Source organism: Camellia sinensis, chromosome 4 (genome assembly GCF_055761805.1).
Source record: "Camellia sinensis isolate YWXY chromosome 4, ASM5576180v1, whole genome shotgun sequence".
NCBI lineage: Eukaryota > Viridiplantae > Streptophyta > Magnoliopsida > Ericales > Theaceae > Camellia > Camellia sinensis.
The window spans coordinates 204,337,666-204,357,091 of record NC_138964.1 but is presented as its reverse complement, the minus strand read 5'-3'; the positions used below and the strand labels follow the sequence as shown (position 1 = coordinate 204,357,091).

General features: G+C 33.9%; 1 protein-coding gene and 1 long non-coding RNA gene across 2 annotated transcripts in view; one reads left to right on the top strand and one right to left on the bottom strand.

Moving 5' to 3' along the window:
- LOC114271573 (MADS-box transcription factor 23) overlaps window positions 1-12,751 on the top strand; it is a 29,311-nt gene extending 16,560 nt beyond the window's left edge. The window contains exons 4-9 of the mRNA XM_028213183.2: window positions 7,866-7,927; window positions 11,304-11,403; window positions 11,555-11,596; window positions 11,680-11,763; window positions 11,886-12,040; window positions 12,383-12,751. Coding sequence (XP_028068984.2) covers window positions 7,866-7,927; window positions 11,304-11,403; window positions 11,555-11,596; window positions 11,680-11,763; window positions 11,886-12,040; window positions 12,383-12,386 — 447 coding nt within the window. The 3' untranslated portion in view covers window positions 12,387-12,751. The remainder of the gene's footprint in view (window positions 1-7,865; window positions 7,928-11,303; window positions 11,404-11,554; window positions 11,597-11,679; window positions 11,764-11,885; window positions 12,041-12,382) is intronic.
- Window positions 9,256-19,192, bottom strand: LOC114271574 (uncharacterized). Its single transcript, XR_003632365.2, has 2 exons — window positions 19,033-19,192; window positions 9,256-9,722 (listed from the first exon to the last, which is right to left on the bottom strand). It is a non-coding gene; the product is annotated as an uncharacterized LOC114271574 (long non-coding RNA).
- Between the last annotated feature and the right edge of the window lie 234 nt (window positions 19,193-19,426).

The following is a 19,426-nucleotide window of genomic DNA, read 5'->3' as shown; positions in this document are numbered from 1 at the left end:
GCTTGCCTGATGAATATCATGCATTCAAAACAGCCATCAGAACTAGAGTTGAAACTATTTCCATTGGAGAGCTCTGTTCCCTATTAAATTCTGAATCAATTCATGTTGAAGCTGCATCTAAGCAAGCTCTTGCTTCAGAACTACCTTTTGCATATCATGTTTCCAACACTTCTTCTAGAGGTGGTTTTAGAGGTGGCTCTTACAGAGGTCGAGGAGGAGGAAGAACTGGTAGCAGATTTTTTAAAGGAGGAAATTCTAGTTCTAGCAATGCTTTACTTCGAGGAAAAGGCAGATCTTCTACTTCAGGTCATCCAGGCCAAGGTCACACAAGACCTCAGTTCTATCATTCAAGTTCTACTGGTTCTACTGCACACTCTGCTACTTCCCATTCTCATCCTCATTCTTCTCAACTAATTTGTCAGATCTGTGGAAAATTGAATCACTCAGCATTAGAGTGTTGGTACAGATTGGACACATCTTCTTTCCACTCTTCAAGGCCTCAAACTCATCAAGCCTATATTACCAATACAAATCAGTTTGCTACTAGTTCTCCTGCTGACAGTGCTTCTACCAACTGGTTTCTTGATTCTGCAGCTACTAGTCATATCACAAATGACTTGAACAACCTATCTTCCTATCAACCATATCATGGACATGAGCAGGTTACTGTTGGTGATGGAACTGCATTACCTATTCATCACACTGGTCAAGGTCTTCTCCCCACTCCTTCTTTTCCTTTCCATCTCTCAAACATGCTTCATGTACCTGCCATATCTTCCAACTTAATTTCTGTTCATCAGCTTATTTCTGATAATCATTGCACTATCACTTTTGACAAAGATATGTTCATTATACAGGACAAGAGTACCAAGAAGGTGCTATGTAAAGGTCTTCATTCCCATGGTCTTTATCATCTCCCTAGTGCTGCTCCATCTTCTGCATCACCAGCTTGTTTCCAATCCATTGTTAACTCTTCTCATTGGCACTTTAGATTAGGCCATCCTTCTTCAAGGAAACTTCAGCACATTATAACACATCATTTGAACCCTTCTTCATCTGTAAATGTTTCATCCAGTATTGATAATAAAATGTGCTCTCATTGCTGTGTTTCCAAAAGTCATAGACTTCCTTTTAGCTTGTCTAATTCTACAGTCAATAAACCATTAGCTCTTATTCACTCTGATGTATGGGGACCATTTACTTCCTCTGCTTCTTCCTACAAATATTATGTGTTGTTCATTGATGACTATAGCAAGTTTACATGGTTGTTTCCTCTCCATTATAAAAGTGAAGTTTTTCATAAATTTTTGGAATTTAAAGCATTTGTTGAAACACAATTCTCAACTCAATTACAAGTGTTAAGAAGTGACAATGGTGGTGAATATCTTAGCACCAAGTTTCATGATTTCCTAAAGCATCATGGTATTCAACATCAGTTAAGTTGTCCTCACACACCTGCTCAAAATGGAGTAGCAGAGAGGAAACATCGACATCTCATAGAGACTACTATTGCTCTTATGCATCACTCTGCCTTGCCTCTTGCTTATTGGTTTGATGCCCTTGCCACATCTGTTTATCTCATTAATAGACTTCCTACAGCTAAGATCAATTTTCTTACTCCCTTTGAAATGTTGTACCACCATGCTCCTGATTATACATTGCTCAGAACTTTTGGTTGCAGATGTTATCCATGGCTTAAACCTTATGTTTCTAATAAACTTCAACCTAGGTCTGTGCCTTGTGTGTTTCTTGGTTACATTCCATCTACCAAGGGCTATAGATGTCTTGATCCTACTACTGGACAAATTCATATTTCCAGACATGTTGTTTTTGATGAAGATGTCTTTCCTTTTGCTTCTTCTCCATTAGTTAAGCCTGCTACTCCATCTTTGCCCCAGCTGACCTCATTTTTCTGGTCTGCTCCATCTGCAGATTTTTCTGTTTCAGCTCAGTCCCACACTTCAGCACAGTCACAAACACCAAGTCCTGCTTCAACTCAATCCCCACAATCACCAAATTCACCACAGTCTCAGATCTCACCACATTCACCAGCTCCAATTGTTTTTGGTCACTTTGATTCTGTTCCAGCCACTGCTGCTCTTCTTGGCAGTCTGCCTGCTGTTTCTGCTCCAACTGCTGGTTTGCCTCAGTCTACTACTGGTTTGTCTCACTCTGCTGCTACTCTGTCTCAGTCTGCTGATTTGCTTCCTTCTTCTTCTATCTCTAAGCCTACTTCTAAGCCTACTTCTCAGCCTCCAATTCCCATCTCTTCCTTATCTGTTCTTTTACCTCCTATTTCTTCCTCTACTCCTATCCACTCCAATACTCCTCCTAACATTCATCCCATGCTCACTCGGTCTAAATCTTTGCACCAGTGTTTTCTCACCTCTTCTGAGTATACTGAGCCTCAATCCTATCAGGAGGCCTCTCAATCCAGTGCATGGACTACTGCCATGAAGGAGGAATACACTGCCTTGATTAAACAAGGTACTTGGACTTTGGTCCATCTTCCTCCCAACAAAAAGGCAATTGGTTGTAAATGGGTTTTTCGCCTTAAGAAAAATTCTGATGGGACTATTGCTCGGCATAAAGCCCGATTGGTTGCAAAAGGGTTTCTTCAAACTGAGGGTATTGATTACTTTGAAACATTTAGTCCCGTTGCCAAGCAACCTACTATCAGAATTCTTCTCTGTTTGGCTCTTCATTTTTCATGGTCCATTAAACAGCTGGACATTTCAAATGCCTTTCTTCATGGTATTTTAGAGGAAGAAGTGTATATGCATCAACCTCTTGGTTTTGTTGATCCAAACAAACCTTCCCTAGTGTGCAAACTCAATAAAGCCTTGTATGGCCTCAAGCAAGCACCTAGGGCCTGGTTCTCTACTTTTTCCTCTTTTCTTCTTACTCAAGGTTTTCAAGCTAGTCATTGTGATTCCTCTCTATTTGTTAAAAAGACTTCTCATGCTATCACTATTCTTTTAATCTATGTTGATGACATTTTACTTACAGGCAGTGATTCTTCCTATATTTCCACTCTCATTACTCAGATGCATTCTACCTTTTCTATGAAGGAATTGGGGCTGATCAATTATTTTTTAGGAATCTCTGTTACTACTTCTTCCTCAGGATATTTTTTATCTCAACAAAAGTATGCTACTGAAATTTTGGTTAAAGCTGGTATGACAAACTGTAAATCTTCTCCTTCCCCTTTGCCTCTCAAAACTAGTACTGATTCAGTTGATGATTTACCCTTTTCTCAGCCTTCTCTCTATCGTAGTCTTGTTGGTGCCTTACAATATCTTACTATTACACGTCCAGACTTAGCTTTTGCTGTTAATCATGCATGTCAATTTCTTCAATCCCCTCTTACCAGTCATTTTGCTTTGGTAAAAAGAATTCTCAGATATCTGAAAGGCACTCTTCATCAAGGTCTCCAGTTTACTTCTGGTCCTCTTACCTTACATGCCTTTTCTGACTCAGATTGGGCAGGTTGTTCCCTTGACCGCCGCTCAACCACTGGTTATTGTGTGTTTTTAGGTCCTAATTTGATTTCTTGGTCCGCCAAGAAGCAGCCTACTGTGTCTAGATCTTCTACTGAGGCTGAGTATAGAGCCCTTGCTCAAACTGCTGCTGAATTAAGCTGGCTTGGCATGCTACTGTCAGATCTGCATATCAAAGTTCCAGCTCCCATTCTTTGGTGTGATAATCTATCTGCAATTTCCTTAGCCAGCAATCCTGTGTTTCATGCCAGATCTAAACATATCGAAGTTGATTATCATTATGTCCGAGAAAGAGTTGCAGCTAAGAAACTTCTTATTCATCATGTTTCTTCCATGGATCAGCTTGCTGATTTATTCACCAAACCTCTTCCCTCTTCTCGGTTTTTGTATCTGCAGCACAAGCTTCTGGGATCTGTCATCCCTCTCAGCTTGAGGGGGCCTGTTAAAGAGTCTAGCCATAATCCAGAAGCTTCTAGTCCTGGTCCAGCTTCCCCAGCTCCAGCTACTTAGTTGACAGACAGTTACAGATCAGTTAGATAGTTAACAGAATAGTTAGGCAGTTACAGAATAAACTAGAGTTAATTAGTTTGTTATGCATTAGTTAGTTTGAATCAGAGTTAGTTTGTGTAGATTATAAATACACTCATTCCTGTAACTTGTATATTCATTCCTTCTACATAATAAAACAAATAGTTTTACTCACTGCAAAATATCTGCTATCTGTCATTTTAGCTAGCCTCTTTTTTATGTATACACTCCATGAAACTCTCTATTCTTAAATTCTATTTCATTAAAATACTATGAACAAGCAAGCATAAACAAGGCCCAAGACAGCAACAGATCAACACCAGAGCAACAGTAGAGTAGCAACACAGGACGGCCAAACCCACTGAGGGGCGGTCAATCAACCAGACGACCGGTTAGGCCAAATTTGAGCATTTTCTTTCTTTGTTACAGGGCACTCACGGGACATCCGGGAGGACATCCGGGTGGACGATCAGTCATGGCTTTTTGGCCCAACTTTGCTCTAGAAAATATAATAAAAAATATATTACCGTATGAACAGTGCCTTAACAAATCAGGTGACGCACTATAGCAAAATCAAATGAATGAATGCTATAGAGAGTCTAATGGTGCTGATATTTACAGCTTTTGCTGTCTACAATAGTTTCAAAGCCATTGTAGAGAGGGTGATGCGGACACTCTTAGAGGCACAGTTCCAAAAGCCCACCTAGGCTAATAGAGCTTGTTTGGGAAAATATTTTAGGCTAAAATAGTCATATAAGACAAAATAAGCTATTTTAGTCAAATAAAACAAAATGTAACATCCAACCTATATCATTTTATTTTGGAGTACCTACGTGTAGGTCCTAATAAGTAGACTTATTGTCTAATAGGTCCTATGAGAAAAATTTGTCATAAAAAAAGTCACTAATTATAAGTTTCAGCGACAATTTATAAAAATCATGACAAAAAAGTTACTAATTGTTAATTTTTAACGACGTATGTAAAAAATTGTCACAAAAAAATTATTTTTAACGACAATTTTATCAAGACTTATTTTCAATAGAACTTTATAGGAATTAACTCTAACTATCATGACCTATTAGGAGTTTATCTTTTTATTTATTTTTTCTCTCATAAAAGTAAAAAAGTTAAAAAATCTATCACAAATGAAACTTTTTAAGCCGGAACTAAAATAGTTAAAAAGTCAAAAAATTAAAAAGTTAATCTAAATCCCAAACGAAGGCTAAGTGGCTGAAAATCGTAAATGATACCAGTGGTCAACAAAACATTCTAGAATGCTGCTCGGCTAAGAGAAACGAACTATTTTTCAATGGAATTATGTCAACAAAAAGGTGCTCAGACATGAAAACATCTATGAGTGTTGAAGGAAGTTCTCAACACTGTTTTCATGTACTATTCTTTGCAAGACTTGCATTTTACTTTAAATTCAAGTGGAACATGGCAAAGCTAATATATTTCCTTGGCTAACAAAGCACAGCAGATGATTACGTAAGACTAGTAAAGAGTTGTTCTAGACAAAAGTTTTAAAAATAGAAGTTTTCCTTGTTAAAGCAGTAATTAACAATTACAAAATTGAAGTTGAAAATGAAATAATGGCAAAATGGAGTGTAATGTAAGTGCTTCATGTTGTGCAACTCAATATATTTCAAAAGAGCTATTGACTAATACTGATGCCAAAGAATGAGTGCATCATCAATCCTTTATTGAAAAAAAAAAAAAAAAAAAGATTATTTGTAGCAACTAAGGCCAGCTAATAAAAATAGATATTCCTGCAAAATGCAATTTTGTTTTCATAAAGTTGCAACAGGAAGAGGACATCAGCAGTATTATGATAGTGATTTTTTTTTATCAGCCAAAAAAAAAAAAAAAAACTTTATTGATAAAGATAACATACACAATATGGAATTACATCAATAAAGATGAGGCAAGAGCAAAAAGTATCAAAAGTGAACTTTCCAAATCTCAACTAGGTTGGCACTATTATGATTGTGATTGATCTCCAGAATAACAGATTAAGGAATGCACACGAAATATTTACGAAGTTGCGTATAGAATAATAGAGTAAACCATTATTGTCAAATCGTGAATTGTTTTGTTAAAATAGTGAATTTTGAATCATGAATCATAAGATTCACTTTATTTAACATAATATATAATTATGGGTGAATTACACAAATAGTCCCTATAGTTTGGAGCTTGTATCATTTTGGTCCCTGACTTTTCAATTGTGACACATTTGACCTTGAATTTTGAATCTTATTCCAAATAAGGACAATTGAAGATATCATTAGATTTTTCAAGGGTAAAATTGTCAATTTGATAAAATATATACTAATTTGACAAAAATAAATGTCAAACAAATATTTTTGAATTTTTAAAAATTATTTCTACCTACTAAAAATAAAATTATGTAAAATTGATAAATCTTTTAACATTTATTTATTTTTTTTACCAAATTAATTTTTATTATGTGTTTAGATAATGATCACGTAAAATTAATTTTAAAAAATTAATCATGTAATTTTTATTAATTTTACATAATTTTATCATTGGTGGATAAAAATAATTTTTAAAAAATTAAAAATATTTTTTTGACATTTATTTTTGTCAAATTAGTTTATATTTTATCAAATTGACAATTTTACCCTTGAAAAATCTAATGATATTTTCAATTGTCCTTATTTGGAACAAGATTCAAAATTTATGGTCAAATGTGTCACAATTGAAAAGTCAGGGACCAAAGTGACACAAGTCCCAAACTATAGGGACTATTAGTGTAATTAACCCTATAATTATATATATATCAAAATACACACATAGTGTTTTAAATAATATCAATATAACTAAATTATATATATGTATGTACATACATATAAAATTGCGTATATCAATATAATTAATTGATCTTCTTTTTTTTTTATTTTGCACAAACGACATTTTTTATACATTATGTAAATAGAGAAAAGAATTGCAGTGAATCGTGGTGTATTGTAATGAATCGTAGAGAATTGCAATTAAATTGTACGATTCACTCAATTCAAGATCAACACAAATCGAATCATTTTGATTAAAACTCATATCAAATCATGTCGTGAATCGTAAGATTTAAATTACATGATTCCACTTTATATAAGTTTAAATTCTTTCATATCATCACATTAGTGCGTTGTTTCTATCAGCCAAGGAAATAAGCTAGTGCCTAATTGTTTGCACTTGCAAAAGAATGACCATGAATAGATAAGCTGCACAGGTTATACTGAAAATGAGTCTCTGGACGATTCCAAAATGGTCAAATATAATTCCATTATAAGATAGTTCGTTTGTCTTGACTGGATGACATTACTCGAATCCAATATATATATCCACATCCAACTAAAATAGTACACGTTGCCAGATAATTTTCAAGAGCAACATGTGGAATTGTTGAACCATGAAAGAGTTGAATGTTTTCTCATTGAAGGTATATATATACATGGATGCACGAATCATTGGTAGTATGACAATCAAGTTACATGTACTATGTGGGAAATTGAAACTTAGGAAGAGGAGAAATGATTTTGAAATTTCTACAAAGCTTGTAATTTAGTTGAACCAAGACAAACTATGCAGAAAAAGCACATTCAGTACAAGAATCATAGCTTGGTGTAGTAAGTGACCAAGTATTTCCAACCTACTAAGACAGCTTTGTATATCATCCTATCATGTAAAGTTTTTTTTTTTTTGTGCCATGGTACATTCATGAAATAGCATTTTAAACAATCTGATCATGTTTAATGTTTATGTTGTAAAGTATCTCATACTTCCTTATACACTAAACTGTGTCATTGTAATTGCTAGTTTTGGCAAAGGGAGGCAGCAATCTTGAGGCAACAATTACACAACTTGCAAGAAAATCATCGGTAAAATTCTTCTGCTTTAGCTTGGAAATACTTGATTTTAAATGAAACGTAATTATCTGGTAAATAGCATAAAAGTTCATACCAGTTGGCTGTGTAAACAGTATGCTTCAAATTATTTAAGATATCAGTCATGTTTGAGATGATTATCATCAAAAAATAATGTTGGTGTTTGAAAAATTACTATTTTAGTAGACTATTTTGATTTTTGACTATTTTAATAGGTTAAAATTTTTGTGCTTTGGAAGATAGTTAAATTTTTTTGTAATTAAATGTGATGTTTGTAAGAAAAAAAATAAAATAATTATGAATTTGATGTGACATTTTGTCTGATTGGCTATTTTAGCCTATTTTATCATTTTGTGAATTTTAACCCAAAAAGCTAATGCTAGGTGCCAATCAGTCAGTAGCGTTTAATAAACTATTAAATGAAAAAAAACAACCAATAACTCATATAGGCCCTATTTGGTAGAGCTTATTTCCAGCTTATTTCAACTTTTAACTTAATTTAAACTATTTTGATGTGTTTAGTTCAGCTTAATAATACAGCTTATAGCTTTTTGTAAGTCAAAAAAATCAACTTATTCTTTGAGTGGGAGAAGAAAAGCTTAATTTATAAGTCAAAAATCAGCTTATGTTCACAGTTATAAACTATAAGCTGTTAGGTTATAAATTATAATCACTTTTTCACAGCTCTACCAAACGGGGCCATACACGACTTGAAGGTTCTATTAGTGGTCAACACATTGATAGCTTCTGTTAGTTTCTGGAATTATTAGTATTGGACATGCCTATCACAAAAAAGTTTTAGACATGGTTAACTGATTAGGTTTACTTGTGTCCATTTTAGCTTATGTAACAGTAAAAATATTGAAAATCTGCAATACATAGAGCTTACCTAGGAATTGTTAAAATGGATATTGAGTAGTTGTTTGGCATCTGCTACAAGAGCACATCATCTTATTTGAGTCACAGTTATCTTATTTGAATCACATCACTTCTTATTTAAACCACATCACCTCTACAATATCACTTCAAACCTAACCCATATTTAACATTTTTTCATAAAAAGTCAAAAAATATACTAATTTAGCACTTTCCAAACAACCCTGAATGTTGGAGTACAGTGCACTGGGCTTGAAGATGCCAGCTGAATGAGTGTAGCATACTAGCATTTGCTTCAAATCTCTTAAAAATGAGCTTGAATTAAACTTCACTGGTAAAGATCTAAACCGTAGCTCACAAACTGGAGACGCAAAAAAAAAAGGGGCAGCAAAATCTTCTTACGTTCCAATACAAGGATTTGGAGCAACAAAATGCAAAAACAACAATGCAGGAAACAAATAAGGAAAAACAGCTTAAAATTTCAATATTTCAGGAGTCCCCAAGTCACACAACTTATGATTAGATTACATTCATAAGAAGCACAATATGTTAAAAGTCAATGAATCATGAAACAAGGTCAATAATTAACTTTTTTTTTCAAAGAATTAATCTAATTTTTACTCTCATCTTTGACAACCAGAAGAAACTATTAATACTATCTTTCTCGTTGGGGAAATATAATCCTATTCACTCTCTGTTCAACCATGCCAACTATAGATTACTAAACACCTACTAAACCTAGTCTAGCTTATTTAAAGCTGCCATTTGGCCAAGCAATGTAAAGAATAAAAAGTACCCCAGTTAGACAACAAGGTAACAATATAGATTAGTCCAAGGATTCGTGCCTTGTCTGGACAACCTTTGATGACAAAATAACCTTGCACTGCCATGCAACTTCTTGTATACTCAAATACTGCACCAGAAAAACAAACTCTGTTAAGCTTGGCTTTCCTGGTCAATTGACAGGAGGGTAAAAAATAAAAAAATAAAAAAGCGGCCATTACTCATAATAGAGGAACTAACAACCAAAGATACAAGTTTTGGATGTGATTCTAGATAAGACAATTATTTCAGGATAACAGCAAAAGCCACCATCCATACAAACTTCAGTAATTCATATGATAATATCCAACAAATTTAACATCTACTCATCTAAACATACTCAGAATTTACCAATGAAATAATTTATAAATGTTACCATATCAAACACCAATTTGTTTATCATCTCCAAAACTATATTAATGGAAAAGAAGCCAATATCTCATATATTATGATGCTGATAAATTTTAGCAGTATGCGTAGCCTACTTTCTGCTATGGACATTTACTTTCTTGCACATATATACCATTCTTGATTCTACCTAGTTACACTCGTTTTGCTAATGTTTATTGACCCCATATTACGTAAGTATTGTTAATGGTTAGTACTGCCTGTATGATGTTGAGGGTGCCCACAACCTCAAAGCATTCACATGACTTTAGATAACTTCGTATGCCTAGCTCATGAGAGCACAAGTAAGGTAACTAAAGTATGAGATCAAAAAACCCTAGATCAAAATCAATTTTAAGGGTTATACCATATTTTACACACGTGCTACTAATGAATATTCTCTTTTCCATAAAACTCTTTATTTAAACCAGTTAAGGGTTTAGAGAATAGTCTGGAAACAAGGGCTAAATGCTCCAGTTTTCATTATTCTTATCCTCCTTCCCATTCTTTCTTTTCCTTTCTTTCCCATCTTGTTTCTAATTCTTATATTCTTGTTGCAGGAACATGTTGGATATCACAATTTTCCTACTACAGAATCATTATTCCATTCTTTTAAAATGCTGTGTTGCCCTACCTCTTTGTGATTTCCTTTTCTTTCTCTTTTTCTTCAGTTTCATCAAGTTTTCTTTTACACTTTCTCTTTTTTCTTTCTGTTTTTTTGAAAAGCAACGAAGAATTATAAGCAAGAAAAGGGAGAGAGGACAAGGAGTCCTCGAACAACGAAGAAGTCCAAAACAAAACCGAAAAAAAACAAGAAAAACCAATCACTAAGAATGGCAAACAACAACCCAATCACTTTCTTGTTATGCCATACATAATTGACTTTTTTTCTTATAATTCACTCAGTATTTCAGCCACCTTTACTGGTAAGATATATTTGCATTATTTTGACCTAAACACTACCTTCCTTGTGGAACTTTCAGTTTATACTTTCATGTTCAGACTGCATGTCTTCTAGTACATATCTTGCTTGCTTAACCATTTACGTCATATTTTAGTTTCTTGTTTTTTATAATGTAGAACCTTTGCTTATTGAATGGTTGCTTCTTAAACTGCAAAGACACGATGAGCAATCAGTAAGATTCTTCAAAAAGGATTATAAAAAAAACCTAAAGTATCCCTGGATTTCACTAGAAGAATGATGGAAAATTGCTCTCCTTATCTCTTCAAGATATGCAAGACTTTCATATATTGAAAATTGTAAATGTCTGTTTTGATGAAACAGGCAATTGATGGGAGAAGAACTTTACGGTTTGAGTGTCAAAGACCTACAAAATCTAGAGAACCAACTGGAAATGAGTTTGCAAGGTGTCCGCATGAAAAAGGTCCGAAACCCTTGGTCTTCCTGCAATGCTCAAGAGTTGAGCTCATTGTGGTCTTGTATGAAGAAAATCCATCATTACTTAACATGATTTTTCTACTTACATCAGATATTTTTTTTTTTTTTTTTTTTAAAAAAAAAAAAAACTTCTACAGGAGCAGATTCTAACTGATGAAATACGAGAGCTAAACCAAAAGGTCTCTCGAAATGATAGATGTCATTAAATTTTGTCAAGAATAATTTCAACTACAAAAACTAAACTTCGTTGGATTCATTACAGGGGAACCTTATACATCAAGAAAATGTAGAACTCTACAAGAAGGTGAACCTCATTCATCAGGAAAACATGGAATTGTATAAAAAGGTTTATAGTTGGACTACAAACTTAATCATCTGACTTCCCTGAATAAACTCATATATTACCATGCTTGCATGCATAACATGTGAAATTAATTTCCTAACTAGGATTAAGGGTTCTCGCTTCAGGTTTATGGCACAAGAGATGTGATAGCAGTGACTGAAAACACACAAAATCCGTATGGTTTCAGCATTGGAGACGACTCATGTGTGCCTATTCATCTCCAATTAAGCCAGCCTGAGCATCAAATTCATGAGATACCAACAAGGGAAACAAGATCAAGGTGAAGTACTCCCCACACGCTCAAAAAGTAATCTTATAATACAAAGTGTTCCATGCAATCTTTGATCCCAATGCTATTTCATCAACTGCTACAGATCACAATTGCATATCTTAATAAATGTATAGTAGGGAAATGAGTAGTTTTCAACAGAATATGTTTCAGATAGGTGGCTTTATAGTATTTTTAGATTGCAACACAAGCTCACGCCAATATTTTGGTAACCCATAGTTGGTCAGCATACTGAACTTCTCACTGAAGGATTGAACCAATAATTACGATGAATATTGTCCCTTAATTTTATCATTCAATTCAAAAGTATCATAACACTTGCCTTCCTCACAGGTGAACATGCTAGGTTGCGAAAAAAGTCTCCCTTCTCCAACATTGTCAGTTTCAAAGTTGGCAACATCTCAAGAAATGTAAACACATGTTCTATGAAGAGGTTTCTAAGATTTTCATGCAATTGATATGTATTTCTGTATCAAACTCGAGCAAATAACTACATTATACATGTGGCCATAACTTACCGATGCTACTAACACATATTGCATGGAGTATATTGCAGATGACAAACAGCCACTTTGCATATATAATGCGAAGGTTAGGTCTCTCTATCCCCCCAATTAGCAGGGACCAACAATGTCCTTATGTTGCATATAACAACTGAGAAGCAATTTACAGAAATCTATTGGTCATACATGAGTCAAGAAAGTGAATTGTTCATATCATAGATGAGCTCCATGCAAAATCACCATGACATAGCTTTGAAATAAAACTAAAAATTTAAGTCCAAAATTTCTTTATGAGTGCTTCTATTATCACCTACCTAATTTCTTTGGACCCCTTAATTTTCACTCTTTTTTTATTACAATTATACCCTGAAGTAAAATTACATTAAAGGACAACTTTTAATAGAACACCCACCCACCAAATGAAGACAATTAAAATGACACTCTACAATTTTGTACACCCACCTCAATCCCCATCTAAACATATTCCTCATCAACTTAAACCCCGCATTCCTCTTCATCATCATCCTAAACCCTAAACGTATTTATCTTCATCACCATCATAGTCCAGTCCAAATCAATTAACGTTTCAATCCTATTACACTGAATTCCTCCAATCAAATTTCCATATACGTCTGTGGTCGTTTTCACCATTCGTTGATACTTATAGAGTAATGGAGAACGATGACAACAACTTCGATGAGATTGGCATTGCATTGGTAAGTTTATTTATCATGCATTAACGATCCTTAGTCGTTTTCAATGGTTGCTATTTTGTTTGAGCTTATTTGGTACAAGTTTGCTAACTATTAATGTTTTGTTCGGTAACGCGATACTGAACAGAAACATTTAGTTCGGTACATGGGTTCCAAACAAAACCTTTATTTTCGGCACTATTCAACCAAACATAATTTCAGACAAAACGAAGAGATTTTCTTCAGTCACTGATCTCGAATGAGAGATTTCTGATAGGTCAACGGGAAGACGATGAGGGTAGTCTAGACGCAGCAAACGCAACAGCAGCTCCGCCATCTGCGGTTGTGGCGAGAGGGGTGAGGACTGTAGGCTAGCGTTTTAAAGTTGGGCATTGGTTGCCGGAAAAGTGAGAGACAAAGAGAGACATACCAGATCTGGAAGAAGAAGGAGAGAGAGAGTGCGTGTGTGTGTGTGCAAAATTAGGTAGATGTGCACTTGGGTGTGATGATATTATAAATAGGGGTAAAATTGGTATTAAGTGGGGTGTTCAAAGAAATCTTATTAAAATTTAAGATTTAGGGTGAGGGTTCAAAGAATTAAGGTAGGTAGGTGCTAATAGCAGCACTCTTCTTTATAGTTATCCTTCTCTTTTATGGATCCTTATACTAAATTGGGCAAGTAGGACCAAGAACAGCAAGCATTGTCAGAATATTCCAAGGCAAATCAACCTGTTTATCTTGTTTCCCCCAAGCAAAAAAAGAAAGACTATTACCTGAAAGGGTGGGAACTGAAGTACTAGCATTTAGTTAACTTCTTCTTTTTCAATTTCATCTTAGCATCTTGCAAGGAGCCTTTTGCAGTTTATATGCAGGAAGAAAGTAGCTCAAAAACAATGTCATGACACAACCATCCTAAAACAAAGGCTAAATATGTTCAATTTCGGTGCGTTTTCTTAACCTCAAATCATAATACCCAGGGCCGGCCCTGAGTTCGTCGGGGCCTAAGGCGAATTTCGAAAATGGAGGCCTTTTTATATTGAAAAAAAATTTATGAATAAAATGATAAATTATAATTTTTTATTTGTTTGTAATCATAAAAAGATTTACTTACACATATAATCATTAAAATTATAAATAAAACAATTTAATAAAACAAAATTAGAACAAAAAAATTAGGAAAAAATTATTCAATTAAAATTGATAAAGACCTAGGTAAAAAAATTTGAGCAAAATTATTTATTCCACTAAAATCTAATAGATAAAGAAGGTAAAAATAAAAAATAAAAAAAAATAGGGCCCATATATTGTATGTATTATTTTTCTTGAGCCCAAACACTTTTTTTTTAATATATATTTTCATTTTAATAAACATGGACCAAACTACACTTATAAATAAATATGGAGTAAATCATACATGGACCCAAAAAAATATTTTGGGGCCCTTTAAATTGATCCTAAAACCAAAAAAAAAAAAATATTGAGCCTATAATATTTTACCAAATTTAAGGGCCCTATTTTTGGGCCAAATTTAGGGGCCCTATGTTATATATGTTTATATATTTTACCAAATTTAGGGGCCCTATTGTTTTTTATTTATTTATTTATATATTTTCATTTTAATAAATATGGGCCAAACACATTTATAAATAAATATGGGCTAAATTATACATGAGCCCAATAAAACATTTGGAGCCCTTTAAATTGATCTTAAAACCAAAAAAAAAAAAAAAAAAGGTTGAACCTATAACAATTTTTTAAATTTAGGGGCCCTATTTTTGGGCCAAAATATGGGGCCTAAGGCACAAGCCTTACCTGCCTTAGGGCAGGGCCGGCCCTGATAATACCTATTCTAATATGACAACCACCAAATGTTCAGGAGCAAAATAGAAATTTTATATGCAGTAAAGAAAGGAGCATCAAATAGGATTTGAAACTAAATTTAGAACAATGACATGGGTCACAAGTCTTGGTGGCACAAGGAACACTCTAGCAAAATGGGCGGGTATTCTTTTTTTCTTCTTCTTTTTTTTTTTTGGGGGGGGGGGGGGGGGGGGGGGGGGGGGCAAATAAAAGGAAAAGGAAAGAGCAGCATAACATAGCACCAAGGAACCAAAACCAAAAAACAGCCAAAAAGAGGGACAAGGAAAAGGAAAGAGCAGCATAACATAGCACCAAGGAACCAAAACCAAAAAACAGCCAAAAAGAGGGACAACTGACTTCACCAAGGGTCTTCACCCCTCCTGATCTATCCATCTCCACAGCATTCTTCACCCACAGAGGGACCTCACTGGCTCAGAGGGAACCACTAAATTTATTTCTGAATGCCCATGTTGCCATCACATGAGCAGAGGAATTGACCAATGTCAGTAAATAAGCAATCACCCAAATAAGAAGCAGCTTCAAAACCTTTTTAATATCCCAAATAAGAGTTCATATGGACCAATGGAGCTAACACCCATGCTCTCATTAATCTTCATCAATCACTTTTATATAACTTCACCTCAAAGTATTAGATGCGTGTAGAGTCTAGATGGTAAATAAATGTCTTAATGTGTGTATTGTTCCTTTCCAAAATAAAATTTAAAAAAAAAAAACAAAAAACAAAAAATCAAAAACAAGAATTTTCATTCTCTCGTATAACCAAGATTCATATTCTAACCCTTCAGTTTTACTTTACATGTAAACCACTTCAACATCATATTTTCCCCCTCAACTTAACACAAATATAAAAGGGTTATATATAGATAACATTTACTGAAAATTCCTTTACAAAAATTCTTAAATCCATACTATTTTTTCATCAAAGAGAAGCTACGAATGCAATATTTTAACCACCAATCCTGTTTTCGTTTTCGTGTAACTGGAAATTCTTATGATGTGGAAGTGGATGTGGTGAAGAAGCATGGGGTCACCCAAATTAGATATATGCCAAACTACATAGGTTAAGCTAGTACTATTCACCATCTAATGACCCTAACCAAAACTCAAAAGGAGAAACACTAACCCTAACAGCAAGCGTCAAGTATGTGATTTGTATGCTTCCCTTTTCTTCTAAGTACTCTACAAAGTTCTGCACTGCCAAGATAAATTTGGCAAAATCAAACTAAAAAAAACCCTTTATACTAATTTTATGCATACTTAGGCCTCGTTTGGAAACAGGCTTTTTTAGTAACTTTTTGACTTTTGGCTAAAATGTGATGAAAAAAAAACTAGTATGTTTGGGATGACTTTTTGGCTTTTTACGAAAAGATGTTCAAAAAATAGAGAGAAAAGGGAATCTTTGACTTTTTGATATAGGTTGTTGGCTTTTTGATTTTTTTAGTAACTTTTTGACTTTTTGGCTAAAAAAGCCACTTGCCAAACGAAGCCTTACTTTCTTAAACAAGGGTTATCAACACCCTGTGGTTCTTCGAGGAGCAATCAGAATCTTACACAAGTAAAATGAAGTCTTAAAGCCATTTAGAACTCATATTATATAATATATGCTGCAGGGGTTAGATGGTAATTTCTGTTTTATTAACAAAAATTAAATTGAGAGGAGCAATACCAGTCTTGGCGTGCTTTTCTACTCTCATCAAGCAGTAAATGCACTTAAAAAACCACTCAGACATATGAGCTCAAATACACATGCACAACTATTGATGAGAGTTTCACAGATATCAACTAATTGGAGATTTAAAAATCCCTTAAAAACACTAGGCAGACGAACTCAAATACATACACAAGCTTTAATCCAAAAATGCTAAAAGTAAATCTGATTAAATTGAGCTCATTGCCAAGCAACAGAAATTCGTAAAGCATTGCATATTACAATGAACCCCAAACTGTGTGATATTTAATATATGTTCAGCTGGCTGTCTAAGTAGGCAAGTCGCTAATTCAAGAAAAATTTTAGGAGCCCAAGGAAAAGAGAGAGAGAGAGAGAGAGAGAGAAAAGAAGAACTACATTAAAATATCATGCTGCTTAAGGAAGGGCATATATAGTGAGCAATAAAAGGACATCCGGTCAATAGTATGGCTCAAATCACATTCCGTGAAGAGAGGGGGGGAGGCTTTGGAAATGCATGCACATATTAAATATCTAATGTATTGAAAAGTATGGATTACCCTGAAACATAAGGGACCTACAAATAGCAATGGATCCAAGTGGTGGGCATAGACTGCACCCCCAAAACCCTGTATTATAGTTAGCAAATAGTAAGATAATCCCAAAATTATAAGGGTTCTACCCACCAAAAAAATGTACAGATATTCATAACCCCAAATTAGTTACATGACAAAACTTTTAAATTAGTTTTGAAGTTCAGTTTAAAAAATATTGCCCAAACTTTATGTCAAGCTAGTTACTATATATAAAAGATCAATTTTTGGGTCATGTGTAATGGATTTTCTTCATTGTTTTTGTTTTCACTTGTATTGAAGTTGTTGGCAGTTGCTGTCTTGTTGGGGTATAGCCTTGTCTTTACTATGTATGCAACTAGTGTTTTATATATATATATATAGATTGTTCTAGATTGCTTCTATTGTTGTATTTATCCTTGTTTCTTATCATTCTTGTTTGTGTCCTATGTATGCTATGTTATCTGTATGTTTTCTATACATCACACTTCAATTTGTTGATGCCTCTTGCTTTGTTATCCATTTTTATTTGTGCATTCTATGACAATGAGAAAATTGATTATGTTTGACATAATATTATTGAAAATGAATTCACAATATTTGATAGTGCTTATTGAAATGTGTTATCCTCTTATTGATAGATTGATTCGCCTTGTGTTAACTTTGCCTACTTCAATTGCACATTGAACGTGAATTTTCAACAACAAAATTTGTCAAGACCAACCTACAAACAATCGGATGGAAGATTATTTTCTAGCTAGTTACCAGATAGATCGCATGTATTGAAAAAAAACGTTGTCTAATATTGTGATGATTTTCCTCAATTGTATAATCATTTTTTTGTACTCGCCTATGTTGACAAAAAATGTCAAGTGAAATTAATATTATTCATTTTTATCCATTGGTAGAAATTCATTTTGTACTTTTCTATTTTTTTCAGCAAATTTTCTCAATTAGGATTTACATGTGCATTAATACCCAAGCCAGAATCTGGAATCTGTCCCTTTTTACCGATAATTGGCTTGAACATGACAATCACCAGTAACACAAAACATATTACAACATTACACGCAACGGTCACAGATAAAAGCAAATAACTTGAAATGACAATCACCAACAAGTTAGGCCCTGTTTGGGGGGGGGGGGGGGGGGGGGGGGGGTTGTGGAATTGGCTAAAATAGCCAACAAAAAACCAAAATATGATATATTACCCATCAATCAATCAATTTTTTCTCCACAACCATCTACTCAACTAAAAAAACTATCCCAAACACACTTAACTTTTGTTCATCTCATAAAAGAGCAAAAAAAGCCACTAAAAAGGCCAAGTTCCCAAGCGGGCTCTCCAATGATTCTCTTCATTCCTTCCAACCCCAAATAACCTTATTTTCTAAGCAAAAAACATAACTAAATCTCGCAAATTATTTTTCTTTCTTTTTTTTTTTTGAAAAAAAAAAATCAAGTTTTCCCAATTCTACAAAAGTTACTTCAATTTTAACATTAAAGTTTTGCGACAATGGCGGGAACCAAATCAGCAAGAGCACCAAACAAACAATTCAACATTGAACATAGACAAAGCAATAAATTAATGAAGGGGGTACACAAATAAGAGAGTTTTGATGACAAATAGGGCATAATTGCAGCAAAATTGAGATCTTTGGATTCTCACCTGCACAGAGAAAGATGCGTGGGTGACTCAGATTCACAGAAACAGAGGGAGACCAGAGACACTAGAAAGAAGAAGAAGATGAAGAAGATTTGAGTGTGTTGTTTGTGTTGTGATATGAATGTCCAGATTAAAATTCGATTCTGTGAATACATAAACCCTTGATGAGTTAAAGTTTTTTTTGGTATATATAGGTAATCATTTTAATTAGGCGGTAATTCATTTCTGAGATAATGTGTATTTAAAATTAGAGTAAATTACAAATAAATCTTAATATTTGTTTAAAATACTATGTTTTCTGTAATTTCTGAAATTTTTAATTTCAAAACAAATTATTCCTTTCATTAATAAAATTATCAATTCAATTATCAATTTTTAATTATGTCAAAAATTTATT